The sequence below is a fragment of the Podarcis raffonei genome, chromosome 7 (assembly GCF_027172205.1).
Source record: "Podarcis raffonei isolate rPodRaf1 chromosome 7, rPodRaf1.pri, whole genome shotgun sequence".
NCBI classification, from domain to species: Eukaryota; Metazoa; Chordata; class Lepidosauria; order Squamata; family Lacertidae; genus Podarcis; species Podarcis raffonei.
In genome coordinates, this window is record NC_070608.1 from 11,185,236 (window position 1) to 11,209,571 (window position 24,336).

The window sequence follows — 24,336 nt, forward strand, 5'->3', positions numbered from 1 at the left end:
AATTGTGCTATGCTTCACTACAATCCCATTATGTTCCACTACAGTTTCAGAGGTGGCTTTTGCACTGTGTGAAAGCTCAAGTATACAGGCAACTCTCCTTTTACGTTCTGAGTGAAATCCCACATGTTTGGGAAACCATTGAAAAAGCCTGCAAGCACCACAATCACTCCCTCCAAACATCCTTGCTCAAACTCCCAACTCTCCCAAACCCTCCCTATTTTCCAAGGATGTCCCTAATCTAGAGAAGCTATCCCGGTTTCTGATGTGATCCCTGAATGTCCCACTTTTTCGTAGTACGTCCCTATTTTCATTGGAGAAATGTTGGAGGGTATGGAGTTAGCCAACCTCCGAGACATCTGAAGGCAGCCCTGTGTAGGGAAGGCTTTTAAAAAGATGTTCAATGTTTCATTATATTTTTATATATGTTGGAGGACACGGGTGGCGCTGTGGGTTAAACCACAGAGCCTAGGACTTGCTGATCAAAAGGTCGGCGGTTCGAATCCCCGCAACGGGGTGAGCTCCTGTTGCTCAGTCCCAGCTCCTGCCCACCTAGCAGTTTGAAAGCACGTCAAAGTGCAAGTAGATAAATAGGTACCACTCCAGCGGGAAGGTAAACGGTGTTTCCGTGAGCTGCTCTGGTTCGCCAGAAGCAGCTTAGTCATGCCACATGACCCGGAAGCTGTACGCCGGCTCCCTTGGCCAATAAAGCGAGATGAGCGCCGCAACCCCAGAGTCATCCACGACTGGACCTAATGGTCAGGGGCCCCTTTACCTTTTACCTATATATGTTGGAAGCTGCCCAGAGTGGCTGGGGCAACCCAGTAAGATGCGTAGGGTATAAATTAGGGAATGGGACGTCCCTATTTTCATTGGAGAAATCTTGGAGGGTATGCTCTCCAAAGGCTATAGCCATGGAATTGCACTTGCAAAGGCTCGTAGGATTGCTGGATGTTCTTTGAGGGTTGTTTTTGCTCCTTTTTGTGCCACTTCTGGGTTTGTGGTGACGCATATATGCGCAGTCGGGCATGCCTTAAACGTGTGAAAACAGGGAGATGCCTATCATGCAGAAACAAACAGTTAGGCAAACGTGAAAATGAGATAAAGTGTCATGTAAATGCAGCCCCGTCACATTTCATTACTTTATGGTAGCAGACATGTTTGCTGCATTTATGCCAGTACTGGCTCTGTAGGGAACAGGTCACATACCAAAGGGAAATGTGAGTCTACACCACTAGGACGGACACCCCATGGACATGCCCTGAGAAGCATGTTCTGTGTTTCAGAGTTATGCTTCTCCCCTTCACACTCCTTGTAGGGAAAACCACAATACAGCAGCCAGATATTCCTCCATGGAGTGCAGGCCAGCTCTGAATCCCACTGAGCTCTATGGTATTGGAGCACATAAGAGTGATCTTACGTTCCATTGGTTTGAATGTGATGTTAATGCATCCAGAATCTCCATCATTTATGATCAGTGTCCTGGGCAAGCATATATTGTGCAAAAGGAGTACAGTACAATATTTTGGAAGACCGAAGAATCTATTACCAATCGTTAGGAGAGATAACTCCAGTGAGACACGGCTTGATACCCTTGACAAACTGAAGTCGAGCTACTCATACTTTTCTGCTCCTCCTAATAATACAAAACCCGGCACACAGCAAAGGATGTATCCTAATCCAGCAGAGATCAGCAAAAAAATTGGCACTCTGTTTCAGTGGCACTGAAATTTCACATCACCCGTAAAATAGCCAGCTTGGTATATCGAGGCCCCCCCTTTTTTTACTCTTTTGGTAGGCCCCTGTGCATCAATGAATGACCTGGTTCCCTCATGCTTCTGTTTCCCCATCTGTAAAATGGGGCTAATTATACCTCGCCGCAGAGGACTACGTGGGGCTCAGTTTGTCCATATCTGCCAAACAAGTTGAAATCAGTGGAAAGTTCATTGATATATTTCCCCCCTTTTACTACCTGTGTATGTTATGGGGCACATTCGCAGGACCATTGGTAGGAAGAGAACGGTACTCATTTACCGTCTTGCAGAAGAGTAAGGCTCGCTTCAGACGCCTGATGGACTGGTGAGGCAATACATTTGGTGTGATGAGGGCAGATGCTCTTGCACTGCATACATCATGTAACATGCAGAGTATCTCTTTTTTTGCAGAACCCCATGCGCGTTGTGGCTGTATGCACTCCCTCCCCACACTTTTTAAGGGGATAAGTCATGTGAATCAAGTCATTCTACATAACAGACCTTTACACGGAACACCTTTAGGAACATAGAATGCTTCCTTATTACTAGGGCTATCTAACTCAGTACTGACAACTCTGACCGGCAGCTTCTCTCCAGGATCTCTCCTGCTACCTAACTCCTTTAACTGGAAATGGCCAGGATTTTCAACCTCTGCAGGAAGAACATGTGCTCTGCCACTGAGCTGTGGTCCATCCCTTATTTCTGTAAATGGGTCAAGGACATAGAACCATAGAATTGTAGAATTGTAGAGTTGGAAGGGACCCTGTGGACCATATAGTTCAAACCCCTGCCATGCAGGAATATGGCAGGCCCATGCCAGCTCCTCTGACGATGTCATCGTCCATGCTGTAAAAATCTGAAGCAAGCCTAGATCATGAGGTCACCTGAGCATCACTGTCGGCAGGCAACCTCTTTTGCAGGACTCACGGCAGGTGAACCATTCGTGAATGTGATGCCTTTTCCACCAGTGCTCATTGGAAATCTTCTCCCATGGACCATAATAATTGCAAGGGGGGGGGAATGCTGATACCATTTGGTGAGGATTGATCATGTCAGGATTTCTGGAAATTAAGGTTGGCAATATGCTACCATTACCATCATGACAACAACTCGGACTTGGCCGATTCTATATACTGGTGCTGTCTTTCACAAGTGATGCGAAGGTGGAAGTGGTGTGTTTGCTGAATTTATGGTCCCATGGGAAACCGTCATTTTAAATGATCGTGCTTAGAAATGTCATCCATTTCCTTTCAGTTACCTGAATTCCTTTTACCCATGGTGGGTTTTAATAGGGCATTTCTTTGTCCCATCTTGGCCATAGAGAAGCTTAGCATGCCAGATCTCTCTTTTTTTTGGGGGGGGGAGCACATGACATCTCTCACACTACAAAAGAGCCTGTAGTTGAATTTCCGAAGAGTGTAAAGCAATTAACGATAGATCATGTGGAACAGGGGCTGGCGCAGCCCATGGTGAAGAAAATGTGCCGTCCAAATCTGACAAGTGTTTCTTATTAATGCACCTAGCAGGGTTTCAAAACAGGGTGTCCGTTGTGGGTTGCCATATTTCAAAAAGTGAAAATCCAGATGCAAAAGTTGTTGAGCTATTTGGGAGGTGGGGGCAAAGCCATGGCAGCCCTAGTCTGTCGCTATGTGCCAATTCTCATCCGATCACTTTATTGTGGGTGAAAAATATGGCATCTCTACATGGCCTTAGATTAACCTTGCAAGCAGCACTGAGACCATGTGGGAGAGAATGCAAAAAAGAAAAACTTTATCAGAAGTACATTACATCCCTTGCAGGTTGGCAGAAAGGCTGATTCTATCCATGGTCGTCCTTGTTGTGGTTGCAGTAATATTTTCCTTACATATCCCACTAAGTTTAGCAAGATTATTATCCTGTTTTCATCCAGGAGTTGTGGCTGATTCAATCTGTTTTCTGTCCGTGGTGACTTAAAAAAATCAACAACGGAGCAAATTGTTTTTAGCGGGTCGACTGAGAGCAGGTTTTTCATTGTTAGGCTGCTGCTGCTAAGAAGCTGCTTTGAATTGCTTCAGGTGACTGGCTGAGAAAATAGCTCAAGGGATTCAGCAACTGAACAAGTGTGATCAGGGTAAAAAAAAAAGAAAACAAAAAAATGAGATTTTTTTTTAATAAAAAAAATGGTGGCACATCAGCTAAATAGCACTGCCACTTTGGAAACCAGGTGTATCTGCAAGAGCAGCATTAACTCAAAGAATTGTAGAGTTGGAAAGAACCTCAAGGGTCCTTTAGTCCAACTCTATGCAATGCAGGAATCTCAGTTAAAGCATCCTGGACAGATGTCCATCCAACCTCTGCTTAAAAACCTCCACGAAAGGAGAGTCCACAACCTCCAAGGGAGACTGTTCCACTGTCAAACAGCTCTTACTGTCAGAAACTTCTTCCCAATGTTTAGTCAGAATCTCCTTTCTTGCAACTCGAAGCCATTGGTTTGAGTCCTTCCCTCCAGAGCGGGAGAAAACAAGCTTGCTCCATCTTCCACGTGACGGCCCTTGAGATATTTGAAGATGGCTGACGTATCTCCTCTCAGTGTCCTCTTTTCCAGGGTGAACATACCCAGCTCCTTCAACCGTTCCTCATCAGGCTTGGCTTCCAGACCCTTGATCATCTTGGTTGTCCTCCTCTGCACACGTTCCAGCTTGTCAATATCCTTAAAATTGTGGCACCCAGAACTGGACACATTATTCCACTCATGCTCCACTCAGTTGGCAACTGAGAGAACAGATTGCTGGACTAGATAGGACATTGGCCCGCTCCAGAAGGCTCAACTTACGGTTTTTTATGTTCTTTGCATCAAAATGAATGGTGTGGATTTAATTATGTAATTATGTGAACCTCCATCACAGTGGACAATTACATTCAGTAAGATGAATAACACCAGAGGTTGAACTGCAGTGGAATGAAAACATTGCTGTAGTTGACAGACATGAGTCAAACAAATATTGATGTTTTCTTACATTCCTAAACGTTTTTTAATAATAAATTTTATTGTTTTCAAAAATTTTACATATATACTTCAATACATAATAGATTTATCTTCTTTTGACTTCGTACCCCATTTTCCATGGTGTTTTTTACCCCACCCCCTACTTTCTTTCTCCTATACCATAACATCAATATTGTATTCTTTAATTCCTTCTGTTGCCCATAATTCAAATCCTGCTCACGAGTTCATCATAGTGCAATATTTCCTTAAGTAGTCCAAAAAGGGCTTCCATTCTTCCACAGACTTATCCCATTGATTTCAAAGCTTAGTCTAGGTTTCGTCCATTGTATTTTATAATTTGTTTGTTTGTGTGTTCATCGTTAGAGCTACAGATTTGGACTGGGCAAATTTTAAAGGCAATGCGGCAAAATTGTTCCAACATTCTCTAGTTTGTTTACCTGACCCCAGCACCCCTGCAAAGTTAGCCTCTTAGTTCTTATTTAGGTAAAATTCAGGGAAGTCTCTAGTACTGATCTCAACGGAGCTTTTTAAAATGTGTGTTATGGCAGGACCATTTGTGTAGCAGGTCCAAGTTACCCATAGGATGGCGATCTAGCCAGTGCCGGTTATGCCATTAGGCAGACTGAGGCCACTGGCAGATAAACAGCTCTGCTATCGGCTGAAACAATGTCCTGAATTACATGAGATTGTGCAAGATCTCAAGCGATTTCAGTGAGATCTCATCCAAGTCGGGTGGGATCTCACCTGAAATTTGTGCTGATTCCAGCACTGCTTCTTTGCCAGTAGCTGAGGTGGCAGAATGGAAGCAACAGGTATGGCAGCCGTGGCAGGAGCTGTGAGGCAGTTGCAAGGCATCACTTCCTGCTTCATCTTGATGGGCAAAGTGGGACACACCTCCCTGGATCTGGCCCATGCTCACTTCTAAGGGATGGGAGTCATTATCACCAAATTTGACAGGGCTTACTTCTGAGTCAACATGCTTAGGATTCGGCTGGGCTCCTAAGCAAATGCTACATTATAAACTCCACATTCTTGCAGGTAGGGCTGTAGAGTACATCAAACTCATTGGGACCTGCCTCTAATGAAATCCTCCAGCTTTTTCTGCTGAAGGCAGAAACTTGTGGTGTTGGGTAATGTGTTTCTTTCAGCCTCAGCAACTCTTGTTATCGTTTTATTTTAAATCTCCCCTCCCCATTGAAAACAATGGGAGAAAATGACCCGCACCAGCTGGTGGCTAATTGGGCTTGAAGTTCTCAGGGCTTTTTTGAGCGGGATCCAGTAGATCCAAGGCCACATCTGTCCCAGAAGGTCCTATGTACTGCTGGCCGAAACACCGTTGGCCTTTGGATTTATGCCTGCAGAATTCTCTAAACATATTTGAGGTCTCTGCCCACTAACCTGCTAGTGACACCTGTCTGTCTCATCCTGGCCAGATTAGGATTGCATTGTAAGGTTACTGTCCAAGGCAGTGTTCTTCACGAAGTTGGCTGAGGATGATGGGAGCTGGAGTGCATGCCATCTGATGGGTATTATGTTTGGGAAGGCTGGTCTAGGGATAGACAACTGGTGGTCTGGAAGTTTTATCCAAGAACTCTCCATCTCTGAGCACTCCAGGTTCTTTCTCTCCATAGACAGGCAAAGGACTCTGTCACAGGGCACTTCTTGATGCTGCTGCTGCAATTATTATATTGATAAAACACACAAAGCCAGTAGGCATTGTACAGCGAGGGTGGCTAACTCTTTTGGCTACAAGGGCTGCATTCAACCTTCTCCTGCAGGCCATTGATGGAAGAAGCATCTCTTAGATCTGCAGAGATCAGCTAAGGAGTGGCATATCATTGCCCCCTCTTGCCGAATGATCATTCTGATGACTGGGGAGAGGCCATTTTGTATGCCCATCAAGGTGCCCATCTCAGCACTAAGTCTGGGCTGTTTTTATCTCCTTTCCCCTGCTGCTGTTGTCAAAATCAATGAGATGTTGGGGAGCCAAAAATAAAAATAAAACCTTCTTGCAGGATAGGGGGCGGGGGGCAGATCAGGTTGCCAAATTGGGGGTGTTAACTAGTCTCTCCAGCTGTACCGTAAATATAAATATAGAACTAAAGAAGGACAGCCCTCCTCTTAATAAGCAAAGTTTACAATCAAAATGCGTTGACATATACAGTCGTACCTTGGTTTTCGAACAGCTTAGTTCACGAACAACTTGGAACCCAAACACAGCAAACCTGGAAGTACTGCATTTTTCGCTGTATAAGACGCACCCGACCATAAGACGCACCAAGTTTTTAGAGGAGGAAAACAAGAAAAAAAAATCTGAATCAAATGTTGTTGAAGAGGCTTTGTGCGGCTATCCCTGAAGCCAGAACTGCAAGAGGGATTGCTGCGCAGCTCTCCCTCTTGCTGTTCTGGCTTCTGGGATAGCTGCGCAGCCTGCATTTGCTCCATAAGATGCACACACATTTCCCCTTACTTTTTAGGAGGGAAAAAGTGTGTCTTATAGAGCAAAAAATACGGTAGGTGTTCTGGTTTGCAAACTTTGCCTCAGAAGCTGAACATCCGGCACGACTTCCACAGCTTCCAATTGGCTGCTGGATGCTCCTGCCACCAATCGGAAGCCGCGGCTTGGTTCCCGAACATTTTGGAAGCTGAACGGACTTCCGGAACGCATTCTGTTTGAAAACCAAGGTACGACTGTACATTGGTGATGTGCATGTATGTGTCAAAGAAGGCTTTGCTTCTATCTAGACTGCCATGGAGATAAGCCACAGCACCAGCTTGTGATAGGACTAGAACCAATATTTGCTGCCCCTTCAGACATTGCTTGATTCAAAATACAATTGCCTGTGAAAAATGAATTGCTGATTGGGTACTCCAAACGAGGCTCCGGCCACCTCTGAACTATGCATTTGAAGCACTATTGTACCACTCCAAGGGATCTTGAGAGTTTGCAAAGAGTGACAATTCCCAGAGTGGCTGAACAATCAATCCCTCTGGCCAGGGAACTCTGTGAGCTGTAGCTCTCTGAAGGGAACAGGGAGTCTCCTAACATCTCTCAGCACCCCTAACAAACTATTGTTCCCAGGGGTTGTCGTGATAGTTTAAAGTGGTATGATGATGCTTTAAATGTACTGTTAGAGCCTTTCTTTTTTAAAAAAAGCACTTTGTAAACCCACCTCCCCCTTGCACCAACGTGCCGCCCAGTTATATGATCAATCGCGTTTTGTTTTCTAGCTTAGAGCCTTTTGTTCTTCTAACTTGTAATTGTGCCTTGCTCATTCAAATAATTTCTCCACGCTACAACAGATGCTCTTCAGATCCGGGCTGACAAGGGAAACACAACTTTTATACAAGTGGCCTTCAGAGCTCTTTCTAATATCATTTAATGTAATTTTTAAACAGTTATGTGTAATTTATATTCCAGCACTGTCCAACATTTGAACAACTTTAATATGTTGATTTCAATGTGTTATATATACATATATATATATATATATATATAAATATATATATATTATGCAAATAATACTTCTTACCTGTTTTTTTTAAATTTATGTTCTGTCTTTAAAAAGAAAATATACAACCTGCACCACTTATTAATAAATGAATAGGAATTTCAATTACCGGTCGTGTGCAAAGAATTCATTTCAAAATGCGTTCTGACTAGAGAGGAGTTAGCTGCCTTCGTCAGAAAATGAACGAGGCCATTTACAGTGTCGCATTTGCATCTTCCAAAAGCCTTGAAAAGTTTTCTAAGTACAGTGGTACCTTTGGTTAAGAACTAAATTCGTTCTGGAGGTCCGTTCTTAACCTGAAACTGTTCTTAACCTGAGGTACCTCTTTAGCTAATGGGGCCTCCCACTGCTGCCGCTGCACAATTTCTGTTCTCATCCTGAAGCACAGTTCTCAACCCGAGGTACTATTTCTGGGTTAGCGGAGCCTGTAACCTGAAGTGTCTGTAACCTGAGGTACCACTGTATTTGAGAGAACATGCAAAGCCTGGAAATAGATTTCTTTAAGTGCTTGAAGGGATGGCTCAAGACATTTCGGCACCCAAGGCGAACCACACAATATCCACCCCAACAAGGAAGGAGTGGTGAGTGAAGATCTAGGAACGAGGGTGCGAGGAGACCAGCAATGCCCCCCATTCACCAATAAGCCACTGTAGAGGCATCATAGAGCTGCAGAGTTGGAAGGGACCCAAAGGTTATCCAGACCAACCCCCTGCAATGCAGGAATTCTTTTGCCCAACGTGGGTTCAAACCCACAACCCTGAGATTAAGAGTCTCGTGCTGTACCGAATGAGCTATCCCTCACTCGGCGGGATGGCAACTTTCCGATGGTAAGAGCTGTTCGGCGATGGAACGGTCTTCCTCGGGAAGTGGTGGAATTTCCTTCATTGGAAGTTTTGAGGCAGAGGTTGGATGCATGAATACTTTAGTTGAGATTCCTGCATTTCAGGGAGGTGAACTAGATGACTTACAGAGTACCTTTCAACTCTACAATTCTATGGTTCTAAGAAATGTGAGCTTAGTACATGCAAGGAGCTGGAAAGGGAACTTAAAGGGGTTAATGTGGAAGACAGAATGGTAGGGGGGTTGGTGAGCAGACCAAGTGAGGTGAAGCATCTGGTACAGTGGTACCTCTGGTTAAGAACTTAATTCATTCTGGAGGTCTGTTCTTAACCTGAAACTGTTCTTAACCTGAAGCACCACTTTAGCTAATGGGGCCTCCTGCTGCTACCGCGTGGTATCTGTTCTCATCCTGAAGCAAAGTTCTTAACCCAAGGTACTATTTCTGGGTTAGCGGAGTCTGTAACCTGAAGCGTCTGAGGTACCACTGTGCTGTATACTCATTCTCTCTCTCTGTCTCTCTCTCTCTGTGTGTGTTTTATATACACACACAAACAGTCCCTCCCTCCCTCCGATGCACAACCACCTTCCTCCTTATTAAGCTTAGGGGCAAAGAGGGTTTAGCTTTTATCAAGCCTAATTTCTGCAATGGCGGTCTCCTTGAATTTTGTAGCTGAAGACAGAGGATTACAGTCATACCTTGGGTTGAAGTAGCTGCGGAATGAATATTTTCAGGTTGCTCTGTGGCAACCCGGAAGTAACGGAGCGCGTTACTTCCGGGTTCTGCCGTTTGCACATGCGCAGACGCTCAAAATGACATCACGCGCATGCGCAGAAGCGGCGATACACGACCTGTGCACACGTAGATGTGCAGTCGCGTGTTATGTTCGCTTCAGGATGCAAATGGGGCTCCGGAATGGGTCCCGTTCACATCCAGAGGTACCACTGTACTCCTCCCTTCTCCAAATGCCTGCATTCACTACTGTGAATTTTTCAGGGAATGTAGCATCACACACACACACACACACACACACACACACAATTTGATAATATAACAATTGCCTTGCTAGATAAGACCTACAGTTTGTCTGCAGCAGACACATAACTCTCTGAAGCTCCTAAGTAGGGCATGATGCAGATAACATTTTTCTGTTGTTTGTCCACAAGGGTTTTACTGCCCCTACAGATGGAGGCTCTACGGCTTCTTTTTTCGCTTCTTTCCTTAGCAATTGGTCAAAAGATTCCTGCTGGGAAGTTAAACTATAGCCCTGAGAAAGTTCCTTGCATAATTCATCTGAGCTGTGCTTTCACAGAAAATGTATTATTGCCCCAAATAAAGCTTTTTGTATGCTGGTCGGAGCAGAACAATAGAGTGATTTAGCTGAGCATCGCCTTCCAGGGAGGCACATCTGAAATTGCACTGCCCCCAGATGAAATGGCCGTGTGATGTATGTCCTGCTGAAAGTCAAATTATCTCCGCATCCAAACATCAAACGGTTTGGATGGTGGCCCAGGGAACACCTTTATCTCTCAGTTAGAGAGTCTTGTGATAGATCATTCTCCCAGGCCCTTTCATTCCAGCATGATTGATGAAATATCAAGCAGCAGTCAATGGCAACAAAACCTCCAGCAGGGGAGGAAGCAGAAATCTGAGGAATTAATTTCTTCCAGTACCTCCATTGAACCTACAGTCTAGAACTGAGGCAGTCAATGTGATGCCCTCCAGATTTTGTTGGACTACAACTCCCATAATCCCTGACCTTTGACCATGCTGGGTGAATCTGATGGGAGTTGACACCCAGTAACATCTGAAGGTACTGTGTGACTGAGACCAGGACTGAACCCAAAGAGATAAGCAGCAGAAATGGACTTCACGTCTGTGTCAGGAGCTCGGCCTACACATGAGTAGGACCCTGGTAGAGACACATGCCTGACTGGCATGTTCTCTCCCTCCTGGTCAATCGTTTTGGAGCTTCAAAAGCTTTCTTCAGCCCAAACATCACAGCAACCGATGCCAACCGACACCGGCACACTTGGGGATCTGCAGAGTTTGCGCATCAAGCGTAACAGACCTCAGCAACTCAGCATTTTGGCTGATCTACTTATATGTAAATAAACACACACGGAGCACTGCAAGATGGCTCCCTCTCTCTCTAGCATCACACAGCAAAGAGAAAAAGAACGTAGGACAATAGTCCCACTTCATGGAACACAGTAACACAAACATCCTGTCCACGCCACTTCCCACTCTGTGGAGTCGAAACATATACCGCCATGTGATAGACAACAATCCCATGACTGCAATCATGGAGCAGGAATTCTAACAGTCTGACGGATTTTCAGATCTGGTAAAACCAAGCCCTTCACATTGGGCAGAATTAAGCACATAACTGGCTGGATTCAAGCCTGTGCAGCCGAATATCCATCAGACCCAAAATAGTCCTCTGTTTGCATAAGATAATGGTGAACCCACCATTAAAAACATCTGTCTTCCTGGGATCAGCTCACTGCAGGCAGATCTCCCCTATCATGTGTCATCTGACAGTTAAAAGAGACAGTGTAGCATAATGGTTTGAGTGTTGGGCTAGGATCTGGGAGACCAGGGTTCAAATCCCCGCTCAGCCATGAAGCTCACTAGGTGAGCAGTCACCATCTCTTAGCCTAGCCCTACCTCACAGGGTTGTGGGGAGGATTAAATGGGGAGGAGGAGAACCAGGAACACCACTTTGAGATCCTTGGAAGATAAAGGTAGTACAGTCATACGTCGGGTTAAATGTGCTTCAGGTTGAGCGTTTTCAAGTTACACTCTGTGGCGACCCGGGAGTAACGGAGCGCATTATTTCTGGGTTTCACTGCTCGTGCATGCGCAGACACTCAAAATGACGTCATACGCATGCACAGAAGTGGCAAAACGCGACTCGCGCATGCGCAGACGTGCAGTCGTGTCTTACATTCTACTCAGGAAGTAGCATCCAGAGGTACCACTATATATAAATGTAATTAACAACAATAACATACAGAGAGGCATGTGGGCAAAAAGATCCCTGCATTCCAGGGGGTTGGGCTAGATGACCGCCGTGGTCCCTTCCAAGTCAGCAATTCTCTGCATCTGCGATTCAATTGGTGCAATTGGTGCAATGTTTCAGAAGCTGTAAATGAGGCAGGTCTGCCAATACCCATACCCACTTAACTGAGTCAAATTCCCCTCCTGATTACACACGTGGTAGTATATGATGGATATAATAATAATAATAATAATAATAATAATAATAATAATAATAATTTATTACATACCCTGCCCATCTGGCTGGGTTTCCCTAGCCACTCGGGGCGGCACCCAACAGAATAGTAAAAACACCATAAAACATCAAACATTAAAAACTTCCCTAAACATGGTAGCCTTCGGATGTCTTCTAAAAATCAGATAGTTGTTTATTTCCTTGACATTGGATGGGAGGGCGTTCTCCAGGGTGGGCGCCACTACTGAAAAGGCCCTCTGCCTGGTTCCCTGTAACCTCACTTCTCTCAGAGAGGGAACTGCTAGAAGGCCTTCGGAGCTGAACCTCAGTGTCCAGGCTGAGTGATGGGGGTGGAGACGCTCCTTCAGGTATACTGAGCCAAGGCCATTTAGGGCTTTAAAGGTCAGCACCAACACTTTGAATTGTGCTCGAAAATGTACTGGGAGCCAATGTAGGTCTTTCAGGACCGGTGTTATGTGGTCTCGGCAGCCACTCCCAGTCACCAGTCTAGCTGCTGTGTTCTAGATTAGTTGTAGTTTCCAGGTTACCTTCAAAGGTAACCCCACGTTGCAGTAGTCCAAGAGGGAGATAAGCAGAGCATGCACCACTCTGATGAGACAGTCTGTGGGCAGGTAGGGTCTCAGCCTGCGTACCAGATGGAGCTGGTAGACAGCTGCCCTGGACACAGAATTGACCTGTGCCACCATGGACAGCTGCGAGTCCAAAATGACCCCCAGGCTGTGCACCTGGTCCTTCAGGGGCACAGTTACCCCATTCAGGACCAGGGAGTCCTCCACACCTGCCAGCCCCCTGTCCCCCCGAAACAGTACTTCTGTATTGTCAGGATTCAGAACTAATGCAAAGCACTAGCACAGAGAGAGCCATTTTCTGAAGTCAACCTCTCTTTGTTCCAGAAGGGATGTTCCTTTATGACACTAAGAGGGCCTGTCTCTTTAAATGTTGGAGAAACAATCCTCTCAATTCTGCTTTTCAGGGAAAGTAATTACTGCCAAAAGTAGCTTCACATCGCACCTTGCTATGTCATCCCACTAAGGGATTCACTCCAGTTCGTGCCACAAGCACTTTTTGCTTGCCTTTCACTTCCTCCATCCCATGGAGACTGACATTTCTCTTTTTCCACCGGCTTATCTTTTAAAAACAAGGTTATCGAGCCTGTCCATTCGCAGCCTAGTCACCTTTCATCAAAAGGAGTGAGATAACCTTTTGGCTGAGTACTATTGCAAGGGCTTTATCAACACCATCCACAGAACCCAGGTGAGTTGAAACTAAAAGATACATAGATATGGTGAGAGAGAGAGAGAGAGAGAGAGAGAGAGAGAGAGAGAGACCCTGGATAGTTTCAACATAAATATAGCCCTTTTTGAAAAGCTTTAAAACAACAACAACACAAAACCCTCCTCTAATAATGGACCAGACAGAATGATAAATGTAACAAGCTAGCTTTAAGTATGGGATTAGCGATCAAGAAAATAATTTCTTTTCTAACTTGCAGTATTTCTAATTTGCAGTATATATATCAATATTTGAAGTTAGCTTCAGATCTGAGACAGAGGCCTTTTGCCGCTTGGAAATGAGCTGAAACAGGAAGAGTCGCAAAACAAGAGATCTCTCTGTGTTCTTTGCATTTGCAGTAATTCCTTGCATATTGCTACTGATAAAAGCAGGGGGAACACCTGATACCTGATTTGACATTACTGGCAACACACAAAAAGGAGAACATTATAAGTTACTTGTCGTGCTAAATGGTGCACGTGAACCGTGGCTAGTGTTTTTGTTAACTCGGGTCGGAGCAATGAAAAGGCACTTAATCCTGATTAAATGGTCTGACTATGGATGATCAAACAGGTTATAAATTGATATATTTGGAACGAAGCTATCTTTTTCCTGCTGAAGCTAATGGCCCAGTCCCCATCATGAACCTTAAATATCTTAGAAAATAAATGTTTTGTTGAGTTCAGGCTTGGCGTCAAAATAATAGCGTGTCATAGAAATGCTACACATATTAGCAAAACAAAATGGAAAACTCTTTGAATGTTCTATTTGTATGTTATCTGGTATCGATTTTTTAAAGCTGAATGAAATTGTTGGTGTGGGGCTGGACGTCAAAAGTCATCATTAACAGTGTCTCTCCTTAGATGCTCAGCAGTAAAAACTGCTACAGAAAAGGTTTTAAAATATTAGTGATGAGCTTACTGAACAGTTTCAAAATGCAAGGGATTGTATTTTGCCAAATGTTGCTGAGTTGGTTTATGTATTTATTCGCTTGCTTGTTAGAGAGTCTTGCATCCTGCCCCTCCTGCGATCTGGAGCTCAGGACGACTAAAAATTAATAGATGGATAATTACGGTATACAAAAGGCCGCTTTCAGTTGAACTGCAAAGTCGTAACAGCAACAATTGATCAGCAAATCGTATCGGTAAAAGTACATCTAAAAATAGCTTGCCCTATTGTGCAAACAGCTGGCCAGAATGAAAATATCTTCAGTAGGGTTAGGCAGGGACAAAAGCAGTCTTTAATCTGGATGGGAGATCACTGGGACTTCTATGTATGTAGAATAATAATAATAATGAATTCAAAATGTTTTCTAATAAATAACAAAAATGGGTTTTATCCAGTGTTACTGAAAACAGAGTAGACCTTAGTCCAGAGCTTTCCAAACTGTTCATGTTGGTGACACGCTTTTTAGACATGCATCATTTCGCGAAGCAGTCCTTCAGTTTTATTAGCAAACTGGGGGTTAAACTAACCCCTTTTCCAGCCCCGGGAGCAGCGCAGGGAGCGTTTGCACAACAAACCTACACACTGCAGCTGACACACTAATGTGTCGCGACACACAGTTTGGAAAGCTCTGCCGTAGACATTTCCATTCATTACAGTGGGACCCCAACGATCATCTAGCCCAACCCCCTGCAATGCAGGAATATGTAACTGTCGCATGTAGGGATCGAACCTGTAACCTTGGCCTTATCAGCACCATGCTCTAAGCAAATGGGCTATCCAGGCTTTGCAAAGCTACCAAGCAGAAGAATTTGTTTTGAGGCGGTGAAGATCCTGTGTGAGTGTCTGGAGGCGGTTGGAGGATGGGTGGCAGCTAACGGATTGAGGTTGAATCCTGACAAGACAGAAGTACTGTTCTTGGGGGGACAGGAAACGGGCTGGTGTGGAGGACTCCCTGTTCCTGAATGGGGAAACTGTGCCCCTGAAGGACCAGATGTGCACCTTGGGAATCATTTTGGACTCACAGCTGTCCATGGAGGTGCAGGTTAATTCTGTGTCCAGGGCAGCCTTTTATCAGCTCCACCTGGTATGCAGGCCGAGACCCTACCTGCACACAGACTGTCTCACCAGAGTGATGCATGCTCTAGTTATCTCCTACTTGGACTACTGCAATGCACTCTATGTGGGGCTACCTTTGAAAGTGACTCAGAAACTGCAATTAATCCAGGATGTGGCAGCTAGACTGGTGACTGGGAGTGGCCACTGAGACCACAAAACACTGGTCCTGAAATATCTTCATTGGCTCCCAGTACATTTCCAAGCACAATTCAAAGTGTTGGTGCTGACCTTTAAAGCTCTAAACAGCCTCGGTCCTGTATACCTGAAGGAGCGTCTCCACCTCCATCGTTCTGCCCAGACACTGAGGTCCAGCGCCAAGGGCCTTCTGGCGGTTCCCTCGCTGCAAGAAGTGAAGTTACAGGGAACCAGGTAGAGGGCTTTTTCGGTAGTGGCACCTGCCCTGTGGAATGCCCTCCCAGCAGATGTCAAGGCAATAAACAACCATTTTACTTTTAAAAGACAACTGAAGGCGGCCCTGTTTAGGGAAGTTTTTAATGTCTGATGCTGTATTGTTTTTAATATTCAGTTGGAAGCCGCGCAGAGTCTGGGGAAACCCAGCCAGATGGGTGAGGTATAAATAATAAATTATTATTATTATTATTATTATTATTATTATTATTATTATTACTGGGATGAGCTCGCAGCCCTTCTACACAATAGGTAAAGGTAAAGGGACCCCCCCACCATTAGGTTCAGTCGTGACCGACTCTGGGGTTGCGGTGCTCATCTCGCTTTATTGGCCGAGGGAGCAGGCATACAGCTTCTGGGTCATGTGGCCAACATGACTAAACCGCTTCTGGCGAACCAGAGCAGCGCACGGAAACGCCATTTACCTTCCCGCTGGAGCGGTACCTATTTATCAACTTGCACTTTGACGTGCTTTCGAACTGCTAGGTTGGCAGGAGCAGGGACTGAGCAATGGGAGCTCACAATGTCGTGGGGATTGGAACCGCCGACCTTCTGATCGGCAAGTCCTAGGCTCTGTGGTTTAACCCACAGCGCCACCCGCGTCCATTCTACACAATAGTCCATTCTTAATTATCCCCCATGATTTCTGTACTAGAGTGGGGGGCGAGTTTTCAGCCATCCTTGCCAATCTACTGCAAATCTTTCCCTTCTGCCCACTCCTGCTCTAGGGGTCTTGGGTGGGGCAGGAGGTCCTAGAGAAAAGACAATTCACACACCAACAAAACATTCAAAAGGCATGCCCCCAAAGCAAAAAATTGTGACAATGAAACTGGGAATTGTCCCTGGTAAATAAGGGCTGATGGAGCACCTGGGAATAACTTGAGAAGCAGTAACGAATTTCACGGGAACGGGTATGTTGTCACGGAATACAATCACCCACAAACTCCATTTGAATAATCTTAATATATTCAAAGAGCTCCTTTCTCTTTTCTTTCTGTGTTGCTCAGTACTGCTCCTCACCAGTCTGAATGTACAATCAGAACTCTTGAATCCTGGTTGGGAAATTGCTTGGACATATGAGAAATGTTTCCTTTTATCCGTGACCATGTGTTGAACCAAACTGGTAATGACGGCCGGACGGCTGACAGACCGGTTCATTCTTCCGTGCAATATTAATAGACATCAAAGGCATTTGTCTTCCTTTTATCCTTCGTCCATTCCAAAATGTTGCAATAATGCAGAGGCTCGGGTAATTGTCCACCCAAACAGGGAGGCTATTTTGCAGCTGTGACACAAAGCCATCCCAATGCGGGGTTTCTAATTTGGCCCAGCCATGCGATCTTCTGACACCACTTTGGCCTCCTGGAAAAGTCAAGAGCAGCTTAGCCATTGGGCGTGGCTTTTTAGTTTAGCGGGGGGTGGGGGTGGGGAGCCTTCATGAAGAGAACTTCTAATTTACCATATGAAATGTGGGCCAGCAGCATTGTGGGAGTTCACGGTGCCCGGGGCAGGAGCCTATTGTTCCTCTCCAAGAACATTGTTTCCTCTGATGTCGGGAGATGAACACTGGGCTGGGCTGGGGGCTCTTGCTTCACGCCCCCTCGAAAAGGCATTTCCAAAAAAAGATACCTTTGGCACAATTTTAATGACATCAGTTGGTCCCTTAACTTTCTCGCCCTGATCTGGCCACAGTGATCCATGCGATGGTCACCTCCAGGCTTGATTATTGTAACTCGCTCTACACGGAGCTGCCCTTGAAGCTGACCCAGAAACTCCAGCGGGTGCAGAATGCCGCAGCAAGGCTCCTTACGGGGTCCTTGCCGCGGGACCGCTTCTCCTGGTATGCCCCACGGAGGACCTTAAGGCCCACAAATGACAACATTTTGGAGTCCCAAGTCACAAGGTGGTTAGATGGGTATCAACTGGGGCCAGGGCCTTTACAGTACTGGCCCCGACTTGGTGGAACGCTCTGTCAGAAGAGACTAGGGCCCTGCGGGACTTGACATCTTTCCGCAGGGCCTGCAATACAGAGCTGTTCCGCCTGGCCTTTGGTTTGGACTCAGTCTGACCCTTATGTTTTCCCTTCCCTTATGGTTTTGATCTATGGGCTACTTTTAAAATGAGGCTGCATTTTAAATTGCATTTTAACCTGCATTTTAAATTGCCCCCCATTATGTCTTTACTGTAATTTTACTGGTGTTAGCTGCCCTGAGCCCGGCTCTGGCCGGGAAGAGTGGGGTTTAAATAAATTATTATTATTATTATTATTATTATTATTATTATTATTATTATTATCATCATCATCATCATCATCATCATCATCATTATGATATGAACTGAAAATATTTAATCAGCCAATGTGACGGTTAGATACCAATGGGAAATATTTAATGAGCCAACATGGCAGCAAAGTATAATTAATGCATTAATCATTTTATGGCATTCTAGCAATGAGGAAAGTTCATCATCATCATCATCATCATCATCATCATCATTTTGTTGGTATGCCGCCTTTCCATAGTTAAAACAATGCCCAAGGCGGCTTACAACATGTCAAGATTTCCATAATTCCCAACATAACAAAAGTCATAAACAATAAATAAAGCACATCAAAATGCACAAACCAAATGGATAGCAATTTCCACATAAATCATAAAATCTAAAACTGAAAAATACAACATTAATATCAATAACAATTTAAAATGACATAGGTAAAAAATAAAAACAATTTAAAAAAGGAGCCATCTCTGCCCAGCGGCAGCAGCAACAGCAGCAGCAGTCCTTTCTGGAGCCCTCGAGGCCCCACCTCAGGCCAGGTGGAGAGAGGCAGGGCAGGGCATTATAACCTTTGATTTTGTTTGAAGTTTATACTTGTGACTTAAAAAATAATAATCCAATAATAATAATAATAATAATAATGATGATGATGATGATGATGATGATGATGACGACGACAATAACAACCAATGACAACCAAGTAGACTAACTTACCTTTCCACTAGAGGTACCGAGTCCCCCATCTCTCTCTTTTCTCACACTCCAGGCAATTTACATAACTGGAAGTCAGATTCCAAAATGTCATGGTTCCCTCTGCATGGTGCTGTTAATGTATCCCTCGGGTTCCTTTGCCTCCTGTTTGCCTCCAGCTTGGGTAAGTAACATATGTGCATAGGCAAATCTTTGCAGGGCCGGCTCTGCCATTAGGCAGAAGGAGGCAGGTGCCTTGGGCACACATGTTGGGAGGTTGGAAGCAGCAACGAAATGCCTGTGGTTTGTGTGACCCACAAGCTGCCTGCTATCTTGTAATCTAGCTATCTCGTAAACTATCGGTGAAGGAGACCCTATCCTACCATCAGGGTTGAAGTAAGATTCAACCGCCGGACCAGTATAGTTAGGGAAGGGGCTCTGTTTTGTGCTGCAAAACATCTCGGACCACCTCTGGGTCTTGCTATCCGCAAAGGAGCAGGCTTTTAGCAGGTAACAAAATACCCATTTCAAGACTGTTATTTGGTGAAAGGAGGGAAAGCAAACTTATATTAATATTAAGATAAATTTTCAGGATAAAAATTTGAAGAGAGGGAAAGGATTTGCTGAAATGGATAATTGACTTAGAATACAAAAAAGGGAGGTGTGAGGAGGTCAGGGAAACAAGCAAATGAAAGACAAGTTATGGAAAGGTTCGATTTGTTTGTTTTTTCCTTAATTGTTTCCATTTTTCTGTTTTTTTCTATTGTGATGTGTTGTTTTGCTTTTGTTTAATTTGGTGTTTCTTCTATCTTCTATTTTCTTTTTGTAACCTTAAAACTTCAATAAATACTATTTTAAAAAAAATACCCATTTCATATTAGCTTGCAGACTTTCAGAGTCAAACCAATTTATGAAATGAGAAGCTGGAACTCAAATCTGCCATTCAGGCTGCAAACCTGTGTACACTTACCTGGGAGTAAGGGGATTTTCTTCTGAATAGTTATGTGCAAGATTCCACTGCCAGGGTGAAGCAACCCTGATTTTTCAGTTTAACTGCCTTTGGCTACCTGAAAAATTATTGAAGTTGTTTGTACGTTGAATGAAAAGCATCTGCTGTGCTTTTTTTTTTTAAAAAAAGTTCCATTTACTAAATATAAACCAGACTTTCTGAATCAGATCCCAATTCATCAAGGGCACCTGAAAGGTTTCCAATTCAAAGCTTTTCCATTCCCTATATCCCACCATTACTGATGCAGAAGATCTCCAAGAAGCCTTTCATCATTTTCAAGCAAGGCACGCTTCAAGTAAGTTTTGTTTTGATAGCTTGTGGCATGAAGCATAGAAGCCTCTTAAATATCTTTTGCAGCTGAAAGCGTGAAAGGAGAAAGCAAGAAAGTGGCAGTGCTGGCAACTGCAGGTAAGTCTTTCTGTGGAAACTCAAGGGTTATAAATAAGGGAGTGTGTTGATATATAGTCTTGCACACTAGCCAAAATCAGAACTGCAGGAAGGGTGACGGATGAGTGTTTCAAATGAATAAATTGATATTTCACCCCTTGCACCCTACTCACCAAAAAGGGGCTGGCTAATACAACATTTTTCCTGAGACAAATGGTGTGATTGTGCTAAGCACTGTTGTTGTTTAGTCGTGTCCGACTCTTCGTGACCCCATGGACCAGAGCACGCCAGGCATTCCTGTCTTCCATGGCCTCCTGCAGTTTGGTCAAACTCATGTTGGTAGCTTTGAGAACACTGTCCAACCATCTCGTCCTCTGTCGTCCCCTTCTCCTTGTGCCCTCCATCTTTCCTAACATCAGGGTCTTTTCCAGGGAGTCTTCTCTTCTCATGAGGTGGCCAAAGTATTGGAGCCTCAGCTTCAGGATCTGTCCTTCCAGTGAGCACTCAGGGCTGATTTCCTTAAGAATGGATAGGTTTGATTTTCTTGCAGTCCAGCACCATAATTCAAAAGCATCAGTTCTTCGGAACTTCTGGGTTAGCGCCATCGGCGAATGGCGGATTCCCTCCGAGCTTCGGAGGGAATTGGCTCCGCAGGATTTGGGTCTTCCCGCTGCGGCGACGCGGGGACCCTTAAAAATCACAGGCGGTGAAGCCTGTGAACCTGGTGACTCGGCGGGCAGCATTTGCGCCCCCCGACCTGTGAAGGAGCCTTTTTAAAGGCTTCAGAACGGGGGACGGGGTGAGCGGCGCGGTGCTGAGAGTCGACTGCTTCTCCTGCGGAGTGAAGCCGCATTGCCATGGCCGGAGAGCGCTGACTTCTTCTTGTGAGTAATTGGACTTTAAACCAACAACCCGTGAGTAGTACGGAAATTGGATTTGCAAAGAAAAAAATTTTTTGAATTAGGTACGATCGGGGAAGGCGCAAACAGGAAGTCCGTCTCCCCGTCTTGTAAATAATCTAAAGCAAGGACCTGCTAACTAAGGTCGAGAGAATCTTTTCTTTTTTATTGGGTAAAAGACATTAATTTCACGATTTGGCAGTATAAGAAATCTTACTGGAGGATAAGAGCTAATTTTGGGAGCTGGAGTGCCACCCCCCCGGACCCGGGAGTGATCTGCGAGAGAGCCTGTTGAAGAGGTATTGAAGAGTTTGACAGCTGTCAAATTAGCTGTCAAGACCGAAAAAGAGAGCTTTGTTTCTGTTGTCTCTGCTGGTTATATTTGTTACAATTTGGTTATAATTTGTTGAAAACAAGGAAGAACTGATACAAACTAACTTGACTTTTGGATTTGAACTGGAAGGAATATTAAGTAACCAAAATCCCTCTAGAGGGGTTTTTGGGACATTACAAGAATGGCTGAAGGAGGGAAAATACAAGCTAAATTGGACAGAGTTTTTGCTCTCTTGGGAAAGTTACAAGGCCAAATTGATGTTTTGGCTACAAATGTTGCAACTCTGGATTTAACAGTAAATAAACTCATTGAATTTGATAAGGACTTGACTCAGGAAGTCCATGCAGCTGGACAAGAAGAGAAACTTGAGAGCTTTGAGAGTGTGGAGAAAGAGATATATGTTGTTCCTGAGGAAAAGGAAGGAGGAGCTGTAATGCTGCAGATGACAAAGGAGAGCCAGAGGCCTGACATGATGGCTACAATGGAAAATAAGAACTTGATGTTGAAAATCTGGTTTAAATTGGAGATTGAAGAATGGAGAGATCTCCTTATGTGGAGATCTGAAGATCCAAGGATTACAAATCTGATTAAGGTGGAAGTTGGAGCTTTGGGGACATTTGGACTTGAAAGGAGTCAGAAACAAGATTCGGGCTCCACTTTTAAGTATGGAGGTCTGGCTGGAAGAAACATGGATCCCATTGGGCTAGAGCTTCTCCGAGATCTGGTGTTTAATATTAAGGACCATCAAAAAAACCGGCAGAGAGGAATTGAGAGAGAATTAAGAGCCTCGGACATGAGATCTCCAGGCTGATAGTAGATTAACACTGATGGACATTTGTTGGGGATTGAAACCGGGAAAGGGGGGGGGTGGAGTTTGGGAATCCAAAGGGTGCATAATTATAATCTGTTTTTGTTTTTATTCTGTTTTGTTATTTTTATGAAGATTGGGGAAGTCGTGGAAGGGAATTTGGGTCGACTTTAGAAAAAGGTTTTAAGAATGAGTACTGATGTATAAATATTGATGTTTATAAGGTAAAATTGGCTTTTTTAAAATGAACTAAATAGAAAAAGGTAAAAAATTAGGGATAAGAACTTGCTGAACAAACAATTTGAATTGGAATATAAGAAGGGGAGGTGTGGGGAAGTCAGGGAAATATGTTATAGAAAAATAAGGATTGTGAACTCTATGTGTTTTTAAACTTTTTTGTTTTTCTTTTTTGATTTTTTTAATGTATTAAAGTGGAAAATTTCAATAAATATCTTTTAAAAAACAACAGCAAAAGCATCAGTTCTTCGGCGATCAGCCTTCTTTATGGTCCAGCTCTCACTTCCATACATCACTACAGGGAAAACCATAGCTTTAACTATACGGACCTTTGTTGGCAAGGTGATGTCTCTGCTTTTTAAGATACTGCCTTGCCATGGCGAAGGGCCTTGAATAACTCAGAGAAGCTATGAGCTATGCCGTGCAGGGCCACCCAAGATAGACAGGTCATAGTGGAGAGTTTTGACCAAACGTGATCCACCTGGAGCAGGTACCGTCAAGCCACTCCAGTATCCCTGCCAAGAAAACTCCATGGACACAGACAACAGGCGCTAACCACTAGGGGTCTCTAAAACACCTTCTTCATATCATCATTGTCTACCCAATTTGAACCAACATATGAAACCCACCTGATTTGCACTTCTCGAACCAATACACAAACCAATACAGTGGTACCTTGGTTCTCGAACTTAATCCGTTCCAGAAGACCGTTTGACTCCCGAAACTGTTCGAAAACCAAGGTGCAGCTTCCGATTGGCTGCAGGAGCTTCCGGCACTCAAGTGGAAGCTGCGTTGGATGTTTGGCTTCTGAAAAGTGTTCAAAAACCGGAACACTTAATTCCGGGTTTTTGGCATTCAGGAGCCGATTTGTTTGACAACTAAGCCATTCGAGAACCAAGCTACCACTGTACACAGCTAGCCTTCACAATTCACAGATATCCAAATTTCACAATGCAGTTCCTCAACCAAACCAGAGCACTTCAGAACTTACAGCCTCAAAGCTTTCCAGTAATGTAAGAACAGCAGGATGTCGGCATGCAGGGGGTCACAAGGCCAGCTGGCTAGCCCCAGCTGGGTTGTTTCATTCCAGCCATGCTGCTGCGAAGACCCATTGGCCTTTGCTCTGATGTAAATCAGAGACCCAGGCTTCAAAACCAGGGCACACTATGTCAGCAGAGTGAACTGCGCACACAGAATAGGCATGAGGCTTGTGGAAGCATACTACAACTACGGATTTATTAATCATAAATCAGGACAAAGAAAGAAGAAGAGTTTGGATTTGATATCCCGCCTTTCACTCCCCTTCAGGAGTCTCAAAGCAGCTAACAATCTCCTTTCCCTTCCTCCCCCACAACAAACACTCTGTGAGGTAAGTGGGGCTGAGAGACTTCAAAGAAGTGTGACTGGCCCAAGGTCACCCAGCAGCTGCATGTGGAGGAGCGGAGACGCGAACCCGGTTCCCCAGATTATGTGACTACCGCTCTTAACCACTACACCACACTGGCTCTCTCTCTTTGTCTTCTCAGAGAGACAGAGAAAAGCAAAAGCTACACACACAACGGAAGTTCCCAGCAAGCTGTGCTGGAATGTAAACAGACACGTGAC

The 24,336-nt window shown here is 44.5% G+C and overlaps 1 protein-coding gene across 1 annotated transcript in view; it reads left to right on the plus strand.

Annotated features, from left to right (window-relative positions):
* The first annotated feature begins 13,269 nt into the window (after nt 1-13,269).
* HHLA1 (HERV-H LTR-associating 1) overlaps nt 13,270-24,336 on the plus strand; it is a 40,310-nt gene continuing 29,243 nt past the window's right edge. Inside the window, exons 1-3 of the mRNA XM_053395288.1 lie at nt 13,270-13,600; nt 19,134-19,241; nt 20,424-20,474. Of these exons, the coding sequence (XP_053251263.1) occupies nt 19,166-19,241; nt 20,424-20,474 (127 nt within the window). The 5' untranslated portion in view covers nt 13,270-13,600; nt 19,134-19,165. The remainder of the gene's footprint in view (nt 13,601-19,133; nt 19,242-20,423; nt 20,475-24,336) is intronic.